At 41.3% G+C, this 14,535-nt stretch overlaps 1 protein-coding gene and 1 long non-coding RNA gene across 14 annotated transcripts in view; one reads left to right on the forward strand and one right to left on the reverse strand.

Annotated features, from left to right (window-relative positions):
* The window catches only part of LOC148385953 (RNA-binding protein Musashi homolog 2), a 202,373-nt gene extending 193,590 nt beyond the window's left edge, over positions 1-8,783 (reverse strand). For all 13 annotated transcript variants that reach the window (XR_015863269.1, XM_088399659.1, XM_088399653.1 and 10 more), the window contains exons 1-4: positions 8,566-8,783; positions 8,228-8,268; positions 7,782-7,863; positions 7,210-7,294 (exon numbers count right to left, since the gene is read on the reverse strand). Coding sequence is in view for 12 of the 13 variants with exons in the window: in XM_088399659.1 (XP_088255785.1) it covers positions 7,210-7,294; positions 7,782-7,863; positions 8,228-8,268; positions 8,566-8,627 (270 nt within the window). In the remaining variant the exon portion in view is untranslated. The remainder of the gene's footprint in view (positions 1-7,209; positions 7,295-7,781; positions 7,864-8,227; positions 8,269-8,565) is intronic.
* Positions 7,998-9,177, forward strand: LOC148385957 (uncharacterized). Its single transcript, XR_015863272.1, has 2 exons — positions 7,998-8,292; positions 8,406-9,177. It is a non-coding gene; the product is annotated as an uncharacterized LOC148385957 (long non-coding RNA).
* Positions 9,178-14,535: the final 5,358 nt, after the last annotated feature.

Below are 14,535 nucleotides of genomic sequence, written 5' to 3' on the forward strand. Positions count from 1 at the left end.
AACATGTCATGCTTGGAATACCAAATTCCAGTACTTTCTGACCTACTGTATCTTCCTTTTAGGTCAGTAGTACTTCATCCTTATTTATTCGATCTATATTATCTCTTGCGTTTATCTACTATTAAACACTTTAAGATGAGCTCCGTTGAAACTGTTAAAAAACGTGCATAAAAAAGAACAGTATGGCTTTTCTGTTCACATCATTTCGACATGTAGGGTGGAAGAACTCCACCAATGATACTTTCAGAGCCATGTGGACAAATTAACCAAGGAGAACCGGCGATCCAATTCTTTGGAGAAATACTGCAGCAGTTACCTTTTTAGGTCACAACTTATGATGAATGACTCCTTTGAGGCAAGTGAAATCAGGGGCAGGTGAGGTGCAGCGATTGTTTTTACATACTCATGCATATGGAGTTTTGTGGTTCAAAACTGTCGGGCCCCGAAGGCCATCAAGCAAAAATATGCACTGGCCCTTTTGCACTGGTGACACAAATTACATCGACTCTGTTTCACCTGGATCATCTTCAGGATAATTTACATATTAGTCATTTACTAATATTTTGGCCCATTGGCTTTCTGTGGTTTGGGCGGGAAATGGCGAGATCCAGCTGCATAATAAATGTCAAGAAGGTTAAGCCTCTTTTGACAACCATTAAAATCGAAAATAAGCCAGAATGAAAATGTGTACAAGTGGTGAGAGAAGGACCAAAAGGCACATTATGGGGGGGAAGAAAAAAAAAGTCATTTTAGGGTTAAGTACACTTCAACAACAAGCAGATCATACTGTAGATGCCCGCACGTGAACTAAGCAGCAAGATCCTTGAAAGGAACAGAAGGAACAATATCCTGCAAAAGGGAATATGCTTCGACCATGGAACATTAGGTTTTATTGCTTACAGGATTATCTGTGCAAATGCAGGCAAGTAGCACTATTAAGAAGCTTAACAAATGGCATTTACCTTTTGTTTATTGTTTTCAACCCGTGGAAGTGTGAAGGTCATTGGGTTGGTACTATGTTACCTTACCAACAGTACATGAGAAGGGGAGAGAGGGGGGTCAATTGACACATAGTGGACCTCCAAGTTGTTGTGGATACATTCGACTATTAAACTATCACCGCTTGACTTTTGGAAAGTCAATGGGGGCAGGATGAAAGAAATTTAGAACATTGCAACAGAATGTAGGTTATACAGCTGATTTTGTGTAGTACAAAAGAGGACGTATCGTCAAATTATGTTCACACCTACGTATAGGACTTGCTAAATTCATGCTTTGTGTAAATAATGCCACACATGGAACAAAAATGGGTCCCTTGGGACATCATCACAACCTGCAGTGTCAAAGTAATAAAAATGAGAAGAGACCGAGAGGTCACGACCTCCCCACAGCCACTAACCCGCCATCTTTTATCTTCTGAAGCCATTTACAACAAGGTCTCTACAGGCTGCTACCGAGTGAGATCAGCGGGAGAAATGGCACATATCAGAGAAATCTTTGCAAAAAAAAGAAAAATTTCCATATATGACTGCAGCTCTTGGGTAAACTGATGAACACATATCTGCCCTCACACAACGGAGCGGTGTATAAGCTTAAAGGAGAGGGCTTATCAAAGTGCACAGCCTCTCCCAATTCAGGGCTGTGAGGAGTTCCACAGGTGTTCGTGTGTGATAGCAAACAGAATGGACATGAAATTAAAGCGTAAATGATTCATATCAGGGCTGTCAGACTTTCCTGATCTTTGCGGCTGAATAACTCCTGAAAGAGGCCCTTTGTTATGCTCTTGAATCAATAAGAATTGCACTAAAATCAAAGACAACAAACACATTGACCTTTCCTAAAAATATACATCAGTATGTCGGCTATTCATTCGTGTACAAGATATTACAGACCTGCAAGGTATGTCCGACAAGAGATACAAGATGGATTAGGGGCTTTTTTTTTGTAAACAATTCCTAATTAAATACAGTGCTTAACTAATTTATCAGAGACCAGCCCGTATCATTATGTGCTTTAATGTAGGCTTACATTTTTCATTTCATTTCAATTAGCTTTTAATCATTTTAGCTTTAATCAAGTCTAGCGCAAAGCGTAGTCTCACTGAGTTTCCTTTCTATTTGGTACTTGGAGACTGCGTTCTACCCTCGAGCTTGCATCCGTGTGTAAACTCCATCACCTCTAATAGTTATGCCGCGCACTCATGGGGGTGCTATTAAAATATTTTCAAGATCATTTTTCATTTAATTGATTTCCATAATGATGCAGAGGGATTTGCTCATGCTGTCGTCATATTTGAAAATGAAATACATTGACAGTCTGTCTGCGCCACAATCAAGTCCAACAAAATTGCATTACACCACCTGCGCCAGAACTTAGACCTTGTTTTAGCGAGTCTAAAATATAGTCTACTTGTACTTCACTAAATTGACAGATGCAACGAGGGAACGCAATAGAAAACGTTAGAATGACTTTCAAGGCGTAGCATGGTCTACCAATACACTAAACAACACGGTCTGCAAAATTCGCAAACACTTCAGACTTGCCACGACACAAAATTCTTCCACTATTCAAGCCATTGTATTTCGTTTTCTGATATCGACATTGAGAAAATGATGTAGGGGAAACAGTTCAACGACAAACAGTCATCAGATGAAGCCCCGCCAATGATACACAGAAGACAGAGTGAGCCAATCACACTTTCAGCCATAATTAACTAAGACAGTGCCCTGCAAATGCAAGGGCACGTCAGAGTTTAGATCATTGATTGGACTTTCTTTCCAAATCCTATGTGATGAATATGGGGTGAATTTATTCTGGACTGCTACTCATGTCCTACTCTACAACTTTACTGTCAGATATCACTAAAACAAGCAAAATGTCCCCCGGGGGGGTCACTCGCGTCTCTATTTTTCAATTATTCTTATTTATTTATATTTCAATTTCAGGCTCAGATAAAATATATGAAATGGAAAAATATGACATTGATTGCGTTTAAGTGAGCCAGAAACCTGGTAATGAGCAGTAGTCAAGCTACGCTACTCCGTTAGGCACCACAATCAGTTTTGAACACAATCCATCAAATGATCCATTGGCCAAATAATAAAGAAAATAACGTGTTATTGTAATCGGCTTTGCATATGTTGTGTGATACCGAAGAAAAACTTTCGCTGCAGTCAAAACCAGTTTATGGGCAATTTCCTTCTACATGACCTATTTGCATCAAATGTATTTACTTTCCATAACTGGAACATGTATAGTGTTGTACACACAGTTCCGAATGTCTCATTGGTTTCAAAGATGAATAAAAATAATGGTGGTGTTGTGTACAAAGTCTACTCAGAATGTTAGACTATTATTTACAAATTGCTGGCAAAATTAATAGTTATGATCAGGGCTGTGGACTCGGTCGGATTTTTGCACCGAGTCCGAGTCCGGCCTCTTGACCACCGAGTCCGAGTCCGGCCTCTTGACCACCGAGTCCGAGTCAGCGTCGGAGTCCGGCTGTCCATTTTTTCTGTTTTTCTGTTAATTCATGTGACTGCTTAGTCTTTATTCAAGGCTAATTTAGATCAAAAGCTAAATAATTACAACTGTTTTGTGATGGCTTTGTCTTTATTAAACATATAAACGAATACAATAAACAGATACTTTCAAGTTTCAATTCAACGACTTGAGTTTGTTCTTCGGAACAAAATCACCTCAACCAAGTCAGCGTTCATCGCGCCGAACTGATCAGACATGATAAATTTGAGCCCGCAAAACAGGCGCTCTACACTGACTTGGCTGATTGGCATTGCTGTTAGTGTCCGAGTCGCTGCCTTGAGGCCGGACGCATTCTCAGCAGCATGATGAAAATAAAATTGAACGTATTTTTGTTATTGTCGGACTCGGTGGACTCGGTCAAAATCAGCACCGAGTCCGAGTCCGGCAAAAATGACCGAGTCCGACCGAGTCCGAGTCCCCGAGTCAGAGTCCACAGCCCTGGTTATGATAATGGATGCGACAGCTTGACTTGTTTAGTGCAGTTTGAATGTAACTGGTTGAGTTTGAACATCATTTATAAGTATGCACACAAAAAACAGCATATGAACAGGGGTGTGTAGACTTTTTATACCCATTAAGTTTTGTTACAATATACCAATTAATGTGTAATCAGTCTTCGAGCAATATATCTGCTGCCTTGTAAAAATGCTCTTCAACTGTCCATGCCCGCCTGAGCTCCAAACATTGTCGGGGCAAACATATTTCGAACAAAGCAATGGGGGAAATGAGAAATATGTTCTGAATTACCAGCATGTGTGTTGTGACGCCTAAGGCTGTGCTTTCCCATATGTCTCGTTCATATCTCCATCCAAGTGTTTTCATAACCGGTTGGAAGAAAAAGGAGCACCAATGGTTTTTTATATTTATATATATATATATATATATATATATATATATATATATATATATATATATATATATATATATATATATATATATATATATATATATATATATATATATATATATATAAAATAATTGGTTTACTACATTTATGCTTTATTTCCCTTTAAAACTTATTCAAAAGCACCTAATGACAAAGTTATGCTGAAAAAAAAAAAATGTTTGCAAAGACAGAAATATTGTATAAATTCACAGATCCAGTAAGACATTAAAATGCAAATGAGGTTTGATTTCCACATTCCCCCCTTTGAATGCTCATAATATGACTCAGCCCATTCACAGTCACAGCCCCTGCGGCCTCTCACAGACAGCCCCAGCCCGTTCAAGGTGACCCGTGACAGGAAAGATTCACCGGACAACCACGCAAAGTCCGACGCTTCTGTCCAATCAAAAATCTGCACACAAATCAAGAACGTTTGCAAGTCGCTCTCTACATTTCATTCGTGCTGAGCAACTGTGCGAGAGATATGACGGGTCCTGATGCATCGTCATTGTTGAAAAAAACACAAGAGCAGAGAGTGGCCACTGACTAATGGTGAGGAAGAACACAAAGCCGGCTGCCTCGGGTTTGTTCTATTCCGTAGCACGTTTCAACGGCGCATTAGCAGCTGGGAAATATCTATTTCCGAATGTGTTCTGAGTCATCGGGATCACGTCGCAAGGCTGGTGTGTCAATCACACAGTCAAATATTTGTCGGAATAACAAGAGGGCTGAGCTCGATAAATTTAAAACTATTGACAGGATTACAATCATGTCACTTTTTTTCTAATTTTTTGCATGAACGACACCGAAGAACGCTTTTTCTTTGTCCCTCTATCATCAAGTCAGATCAGGGCACCGACTTGGAAACTGTGGAACACACAACAAAAAAAAAAATTGTTTTTTTTTTCTTGATTTTGAATTATTAATGATCAAGTCAGATAATTTTTCATCAAGTGTATTTTGATTCACATCTTTATATTAATGACAAAAATCCTCTCATATTCACTAAGACTAATGTTTTTTTAAAGAGGTAAAATACTTTATTTCCCAGGACTGCAAATAAAGTTGCCTTTTTAAATAGCGACTCTATAAAAATTCAGCAATAAGACTGTGATGATGGTCATTATAAAGAATTAATTTGAAGCTTCCCACTGGAATATCAGTTTAAGACGCTGACCGTGCACTGTATTCCCCTTTTGAGTCCAGCTGAGCCTCTCTCCGCTCATTCTCGGCATGTCCCCTCACACAAAGACAGGGTCATATTTTTTTTTTATTCTTTTAAAATTTAGAAATAATACATTTCTATTCATTTCAAAGGAGATGTGTCAATAATCAATAATAATCACATTTGGACTGTCACACTATTATTTTTAAACATTGTGATCATCAAATGGATAAAACAACACTAATTTTTCCCTATTTTTTTGGTATTCTTTTTCCTTTATTAACATGGTATTATTTAAAATCTGCCCGAAGGTTCAAGCCATTTCTCAACAATCAAAAACATGGTAGTTTATTGCTGGGCCAGCTATTACAGTCAGTCAGCTGGAGGTACTGTACTACACCGAATGAATGAGCCCAAGGTCCTCAGGTTAAATCCTATAAAAAGGCTTAGCGGAATAATTAAAAAGCGCACAAGGAATTTTAACTCCTTCTTGGAATCGCTGCAGTCAGCACAAAGGACAACTTCACTGTTGAAAAGTTCTCACAGTGTCAATTGCTAGTTCAATATTTCACAGACGATTGAAAATACCTCGTCTCTTCAGACACCTTCTGAATCGCCACTATTTTACAGTTCTGTGATACCATCAGTCGTAACTTGCTGTTCATTTAGCTCTCAAGAACTTCTGTCTTCTCTCCGTGGCTACTAATTGGAAACATATGGAACAAAGTGTGATCTTATCACCTTCATCCCCAATAGCACATAAATAGAGCTTAAGGCAATTTAGTGACATGAGCTGACAAGAGCGCAACTCCTGTGGGAAAGTGGCAAATCCGAAAGCAAACCAAAATTCTCAGGCTCTGACATGCACTAGATTTCGGAATACTACAAATGTAAAAACTAGAGACAAAATCTCCATCCCTGTGAATCTATAAACACTGATTTATCTGCGAATACTTTATGAAAGGCAGATTATTTGAATGTAAAACTAAATACACAAAGTCCATTCTGATAATCTTACAGGCCAAAAAGGGAAAAAGTGTTTTATCAATATGCAGAAATGAATTTCAATGAAATCCCAGCCATCTAAATTTTGAGCTAAAAAACATTTATTCTGTCACTATGCAACACATTTTCACGCAACAAACACAGCGAGTAAATACAAGTCACATATTAACAGGAAAGTAAACTCATTGAGTTCCCTTGATTTTTTTTTCTTAAAGATAAAGTATTTTGGGATGTTTTAAGGAGAGCATTTGGAACCCTTTTTCCCCTTTTCAAAAACGTGACAACGGTAGCAAGGTGGCGGACAAGGTCCCGCACGCTCTTCACTGTACTTGATGCACGCTTGCGTGTGCGTGTGTGTGTGTGTGCTGCATGTGGAGGGGAAGTCAAGAGGGGGGCGTGTCCGTCTCATTCATCCAGAGAAGTGAACGTGCACACATAATATTGCACAGTGGAGCTGTGTTTTATTGCCAGCATTAGTGCTGAAAGGACCATCGTGCATTTAGCCCTTATTCATGACCTTGAGCAAAGTGGGGCTTTCCATCAGGCATTGAAAACACATACAGTCTCAGACTTTACAAAATTACCAAAATGTCAAAAGAAATTAACTCACCGTCTTTGAGTCTAATTCGTGGTGTTGCTGAGCTAAGACTTTTTCTACGCTGGCAGCATCTGTAAATGTCACAAACCCAAATCCTCTGCAAAGCAAAGACACAAACAACAACGGTGTTAAAATGCATGCATGCAAAGGAAAAAATAAACAACTTAGGATTGTTTCGATTGCAAGACTACATCGCATAGCACGTCATATTGCTTTGACCTCGGTATCTTAACAGTGTTGTTTGTTTCTTGCTAAAACAGTCGTGGTACAGTGCATGCGTTTATCATCCAGATTGCGGACGTCCTGTGGCAGAAACTGAAAGTGAGCACGCTATTCGCCACACTGTGCTGCAGTCACAAAGTCAATGTCAAATTGCATTCGGTCGCAGCTTTACAGCAGCGAGCATTTAAGCTTATCTGGCTCGCTGTGAAACCACACGCAGGCGCGCGCGCACGCATGCACGCGCTCTCCGCTTCTCTCTCACCCACACACACGCGCGCACACACAAACAGTGGATTAACCACGAAACAAAAGTAAAGCGATATCGCTGCATGAGAGAAAAAGTCCACCAGCATTTTATTTACCTTGAGCGTTTCGTCGTGGGGTCTCGCATCACCATACATTCTCTTATTTCTCCAAATTTATTAAAATAGTCTCTAAGGCTGTCTGTGGAATGAATCACATCAGGTCATTAGAGAGACAACGCACACGTTGTGGTAATGAAAATGAAAAACACACGCACGCGCGCACACACACACACACGCGCGCACACACACACGCACACCCCGCCCCCTCCACCAGCAGCACCGCCGCGATGCGCATATAGGGGTCGAATAGAGGACTTGAGATGTGGACGAAGATCGGAAATAACGCCGTGCACACACCAACCGAGACATCCCACAGTGTGCACTCGTGCACGCACGCATTCGCACGCCACCGCGACGACAATCGCCGCAAACACAGTCAACAAACAACACGCAAACAAGACGAAATGCAAGGACAGTGTTGTCCGAGAGGAAAACAGTCTCACCTGGTGAGGTTTGCCAGCTGAGGCCACCGATAAACATTTTACTGGAAGGGGGAAACACAACACAAGTGAGTCCAGATGTCAGTTCGGCCATTTTGACGACTAACTAGTTCTAAAAGCGACCTTAAAGGATAAAGCGCGACCGATCGAGTCGGAATAACAGTCTCGCTCGTTGTTATAGGAAAGGGGGGGCAGTCGCGCTGAAAGCTCTCCAAAACTGCCCCCTTGAAAGGCAGCGAGTGCGTGACGTGTGGACGGATCCTGCACGCCAGTCCAAGTCCTCTCGAAGATCTTGCAAACATGCACAAAACACGGCTTGAATGTCGTGCAAAGATTCTTACCCCGGGTCATGTTGTGAGTCGCTTAGGCTTCCGGATGTGGCTTGACTCCCGTCTCCTTCCATAGCTATTCCTAACTATCGGCTGGGACTACAGGAACAGTGACAGTGACAGTGACAGACACACAGACGGGCAGGAGATATGCAAAGCCCCGCTATGAGAATATTACTGAGCCGGGAACGACAGCGTCACACGTGGGATCAGCTCAGCCCCCTGCTCCCTCCTCCCTCCCCTTCCTCCTCCCTCCTCCCTCCCCTTTCTCCTCCCTCCTCCCCCTCCTCCTCTCCCCTCCCCTTCCCTTCCTTCTCTCCACACAGTCCGCTCTACCTTGGCCCACAGGGGGCGGGGCCTCGCCCTGTCGCCTAACCGATCCGAATGACGTCAACTCCGGCAATCTGCGACGAAATCCTCCTATTTGTCATTTCATTAAGCAATAAAGCACGAGAAGTGAAAGTGTCCTATTGCACCTCCAAGCAGGTGCACAGTCTAATGTGGAAAGAAGGGATGGCTGTCTGCTTAAAGGGGAAGTCAAGTTCAAAATTTCCTTGATAATTTATTCTATACCCCCCCCACACAGACACACAAACACTAGTATAAAGACCCTATTCAAATTGATATTGTGTTTGTGGAATATGAATTAAGCATAAAGCACCTGTTTTTATCCATATCAGGGGAGGGTGGCATTTTGCCTTGTACTGCCACTTGCTATCGGCTGAAAATGACGTCACAGTGCCTCCTCAGCTCAGTGTTCCGCTTACAAACGTCACATGACCAAAGCCAGAAAACGGGTGAATCTGTGATGGTTGTTACCTGAGCCCATGGGCCACGGTGGACTCGCAATTGGACTCTGCCAGCTTACAGAAAATTATGTTGAATAACTAAATAAATCTATATTAACAATATTGTTTATTATGTTTTGCCATCTACTCCATGGGGGGTGGTCACCATTGTTGAGTGGCATCACTTTGAAGCAACTCGGGAAGTTGAGATATTAATTTCTCCGACTTTGTGAGTTGGACCTCCCAGTTTGCGAGGCGTTCCAGTGCACTGGCCAGAGGTCGGAGGTCTCACTCGTAAAAGTCCAACTTCCCACTTTCCTGGAATGCATCAGTAATTCCTCTACATACTAAATGTCATGCGACCAAACCTGGAAAACAGGTTAGCGGACTCCTTATGTATGCTACCATAAATACAGGTTGATGACACGATGTTTGAACCCAAACTTGCTAAAATTATTTTTTGGTACACCCTGAACTGGTCGTCAGCCAATTGCAACAATTGAATCACAACTACATTTTGACAATGGTGTAATTCAATGTTTGTCTAAGCAGCTTGTAAACCTGCTTTTATAGGACGATTTATGGTCGGCGAATTTGACTTTTATGTTTCAGTAGGGTGCACATGAATGGACCTGCCACATTCAAGCATGAACCGTAAAATACATTCACACAGCAAGCCTGTTTTTATTAACCAAGCCATGTACGCGATGAAATTAAAACATGTTTACGTCAGTGAATCAATACAGGAAATCACTATTCGGTAACTCAAAAGCAGCCAACAATACAGAAGAAAGCAGAGTCTGCAAATGTTCAAAATCTTACCTACACTTGGTCCGAAGGGTTAGCTGATTATCGGAGTAAGTCTCCTGAGCCATTAAACCCATATACAAGCAGGTTTCCAGTGCACAAAAAGCTCCAAATCCTTTCTGCCGACCCCGAGGCACGGCCTTTCACATCTCCATTCATTATGGAAGTCTTTTCCCACGGGGATTGATGCCCTACCCTCATACGATACGGGTTATATTTGTAATGTTCAACTCATTTTGAGGCACCTTTGCAACGGCGAGTGGCCCAATATTGCCAAGTCAACATGTGTCAAAAGGACTGAGTGCTGTAATTATGTGTTTAATTTGGGGTTGGCACACTTATGCAACCGCTCGATTGGACATTTGTGTTTCTTCATATGACAGATTTGGTTCTTCTCTACGTGATTGATAAAATCTCTTTTATCAGGGCAACACTGTTGAATGTCAATCACATTCCACTGCGATGACCTGGGAAAAAAACGGATGCTCCTTTGTCTTACATTTTTGGTTTACATTTTTCTTATAGAATTCTATTTAGAAACGTGCAACCTTGTAAGGATAGGCCAAACTATTGGGACACAATGCTTGATATGTTTTGAATATTTCGACTGCCCGAAACGTGACTACTGAGCCCCATACTATTGTTTACATTCAGGGAACTTTTGGTGAATATGTTGGCCTGTCCATGAGGAGCACTATCACCGAGACGTCCTTATCTGGCTTGGCAGCATGTTTTTCAAACAATAACTTTGATTTAAAAACAACAACAACAACAACAAATGACATTTTTTTAAGGGGGGGGGGGTATTTGAGGATATATCTCTAGTCAGGTGGCCACATTGCAGCCGCCTGTGTCTAGAGGGAAGGGGAAAACAAAGCAATTGGTGACTATTTGGTGAAGCACACATCTGTCAAACAACATAAAAGTGTGAAATCCTGTGTGAAAAGGAAGTTGATTTTTGCTGTATTGTTTTGCCCTGTGCCATTTGATGATATATTAACAATTATTTACAAAAACTTCCCTGTTTGGCTGATTCAAGAGAGCTGCATTTTTGTTGTTACGCTCAAATCTGTCTCCGATTTTGCAGTGGAGGTTGGCTTATTCCATTTTCTTTTTTAAACATTGTTATCACAGCTTTTTGATTCTGTGATTTTCAACAGCACAGGGCAAGAAAGATGAATCAAATCAAATGTGAAAGAAGCGACGCTCAAAGTGTGACATCTCACAATATTTGATGGAGGTTTTAAAGCTAGGAGAATAAAATCTCCACCTCACCACCTAGCATGTCATCCTTTAGCGGAACTCAAATGAATGTGCTGAGTTCATAACAAGGTATGAGCAAAGATTCAATGATGGTATATTATTATGGCTTTGAAGCCTTTTTAAAAGGTTCCGGCAGGGGAAAATATTCAATGCAGGATTTTTTTCAAGGGAATTCTATGAACCAATCTGTGTGGAACCTTAATGAAACATTTACAGTCATATTTTGGATTGCAGGGATTTCTGAAAGCATAGTTGTGTCAGTGTAAATGCATCCCCCGCAGTTCAATAGCAAAAGATGAACCTCTTTTCTAAAGAGGGGCAACCCGGCACGGAGAAGCGCTTGTAACAAATCGAGCCTTTGCATGAAAACTGGAGGATTTGAGGCTTTGGAGAGAAATAAAATTGATAGTGTGTGAAAGAGCTGAGAGCAGAAAGAAAGTGAGAGAAGCAACAGAGTTACGAGACAGCGTTTTGCAGAGCACGCCTCCTATTTCCTGTCGCGGTCATCATTTTAAAACCCTCGCAATATTCCTTCGACCTTGGCCAAATTGTTCTTGGATCAAGGTGAAAACGCCTTTCCACCCACTTAATTCCTGCTTTGGGTTTTGTTTGGGAGATTTCACATTTACGACTGTACTTGCCGTAATTGTTGCAGATGCTACGATAAGTAAGTAAGTAAGTAAGTAAATAAATAAATATATAAATACAAAAAAAGAGGAAAAGTTTTATTTCACTTACATGAATTTGCTATATTGCTCAGGATATTAATCAAACAGGATGTTATCCTTTGGAGCTAACAAATGATTTTCTATTGATCACTCTGGATTGAGGCATCATGGTTTTCTCTGGATGTCTTATTTGTGTGTGTGTATGTGTGTGTGTGTGTGTATGTGTGTGTGTGTGTGTGTGTGTATGTGTGTGTGTGTGTCTGTGTGTGTGTGTGTGTCCCTCATATGTTTGGCCTGTGAAGCCATGAAAGCTGCAGATGCGCACAAAGTGTCTCCCTCTAGTGTCTTTCTTTCCTCCCTCTGTTTAACCAAAGCGAGCGAGGCCCCGACTGCAGGGAGGAAGCCAGGCCGTAACATGCATAATTGACAGTCCTATTTCAGGAATTAGCCACCCACCAAACTGCAGTCTGTCAGCCCTTTCATCTCGCTTAAAAAGCCCATCCTGACCATAAATTATCAGTTGAAACTGGCGGAATGAATGAAAGATTCTTGTTTTCATCGTTGATGCGTTTGTTTTCCCAAAGGTGGTTATCATATGCGTACCTTTGTTACGATAGAGAGAAACCATTTGAAGGTAGATCAGTGGGAAGGATGCTCTGCTGATGAATGATTTCTTTCATTATTCCTGCTTTAACTCGGCAGATGAGTTAATTAAGCTGTGCCAGGGGCTACACGCTAACATTCCACAAAGATGGGGCCACTGCGATATGCAGACATTTAATCACATTACTAAGAAATGAAAGTGTAATATTGATGTTGTGACGATAACCATGGGATGGAAATGGAACTTATCGTGAGCGTAAATATGGGTTGTACAATTAATTGAGTATCGATTACACACACTAATTAATTTTGCCAAGTAAATGCTTACGTAAATAGTATGTAGCCAAAAGCATGATGGCTAATAACTAGCAGGACATTGACAAGAAAAATGTCATTTTTAGAACCGTGCAACCAACCATGATGTGTATTAACTTATGAAACACATATAATTCTCTCCAGTACTTACATGTCCCTATGTGAGAACGCTGCAAGTATCCACCTCTCTATTCTTTCTCCATTAAATGTCGGGGTTGGGGGTGATCGTTGTACTTGACTCACTCTGCATGATATGTCAAGCAAAAAAAAAAAATAGTAACTCAACAACTCTGAAGAAAAAACAATGTAATAGTACAGATTGTGTTTCATTTTGCGCTTTCCGCTCTATCTAAAATCTATATGACTCCAGGAAGGATCATGTTTCTAAACTCGAATAGCACTTAGGAAAGCGCAGACCTCTGCCAAGGTTGAGCCGAGATGAATGGTGAGGTTGCTTTTTCGACTACATTGTCGTGACCGGCAGTTTAGGCGAGGTGCAGGGTATATCCTGCCCCCAAAAATGACGCGGGAGGTACGAATGTGTGGCCTTGCTTTAAAGCCAAAGGCATGCCAGCCGCACATGCACCCAACTCAACAGAACTTCCACTAATAGTTTCTGTTGAAGGTGATTTATTCCCCTTTGTACATAATCAATCAATATGAAACTTAAAAGGGTCTTTATTTTCAAATCAAATATTAACATGTCATCGTCTTGCCATTTGGACTTATATTAAAAAAGCATTTGGATGTGGGTCTCTTTCGGCCAATGCTGCTCAATTACGAGTGGATGACGATGACATCATTTACCTGCTCCACTGGGCCAGGAGATAAGTACATGCCCCTGCTGCTCCCACCGAGCCTCTGGAGTCTGTGACGACTCTGGCAAGAGTGTGTGTGCTGCACATGATGGAGAACGGTGTTCAAGCCCTGCGAGGAGCCATCCTGTCACTTGCACAGGAGGTAGCGGGAGGGCCGAGGTGCGTGTCGACATTTTGGAGGGTACTGCTGAGATTGAGGAAGGAGCTGAAAACAATAGCTCCACAGGGAGAGGCAATGTAAAACACCACTACTGCCTTAAATGCTGGGTTAAAATAAACCAACTTGGGTTAAACAAAATAACCCATTTTTGTACAAAAAAATGGATTGATTTGGGTTTTCAAATTAACCCAGCAGTTTTAACTGCTTACCATTCCTGTTTTTTGGAGCTTGCGCCTCGCTGAGCCTGCAGATACGCTTGTATCTTAAAATGTGGGGCATTATTCAAATCTCCAGGAACTCCGGTATATCACGTGATCGGGCAAGCCGCCACAAGGTAGCGCAAATTCCCCGGCAAAGCAGCTGTGCTGCAAGCAGGAGAACTGAAAAGTAGACTCTTTGGCAGAATGTTTTCAATTCTGCACGTTGGTGCTGCTTTTGGTGTGTTAATCCTATTCAAATTGTATTTTTACACTAATAACCAATTATTCATAAATGACCAATTTGAAGCCAAGTTAGTTGGATCCAAATTTCGTTGTGTTGTATACTTGCGCTAGCCTCCT

Source organism: Syngnathus floridae, chromosome 15 (genome assembly GCF_059516105.1).
Source record: "Syngnathus floridae isolate MCC-2025c chromosome 15, RoL_Sflo_1.0, whole genome shotgun sequence".
In the NCBI taxonomy this organism is placed as follows: domain Eukaryota; kingdom Metazoa; phylum Chordata; class Actinopteri; order Syngnathiformes; family Syngnathidae; genus Syngnathus; species Syngnathus floridae.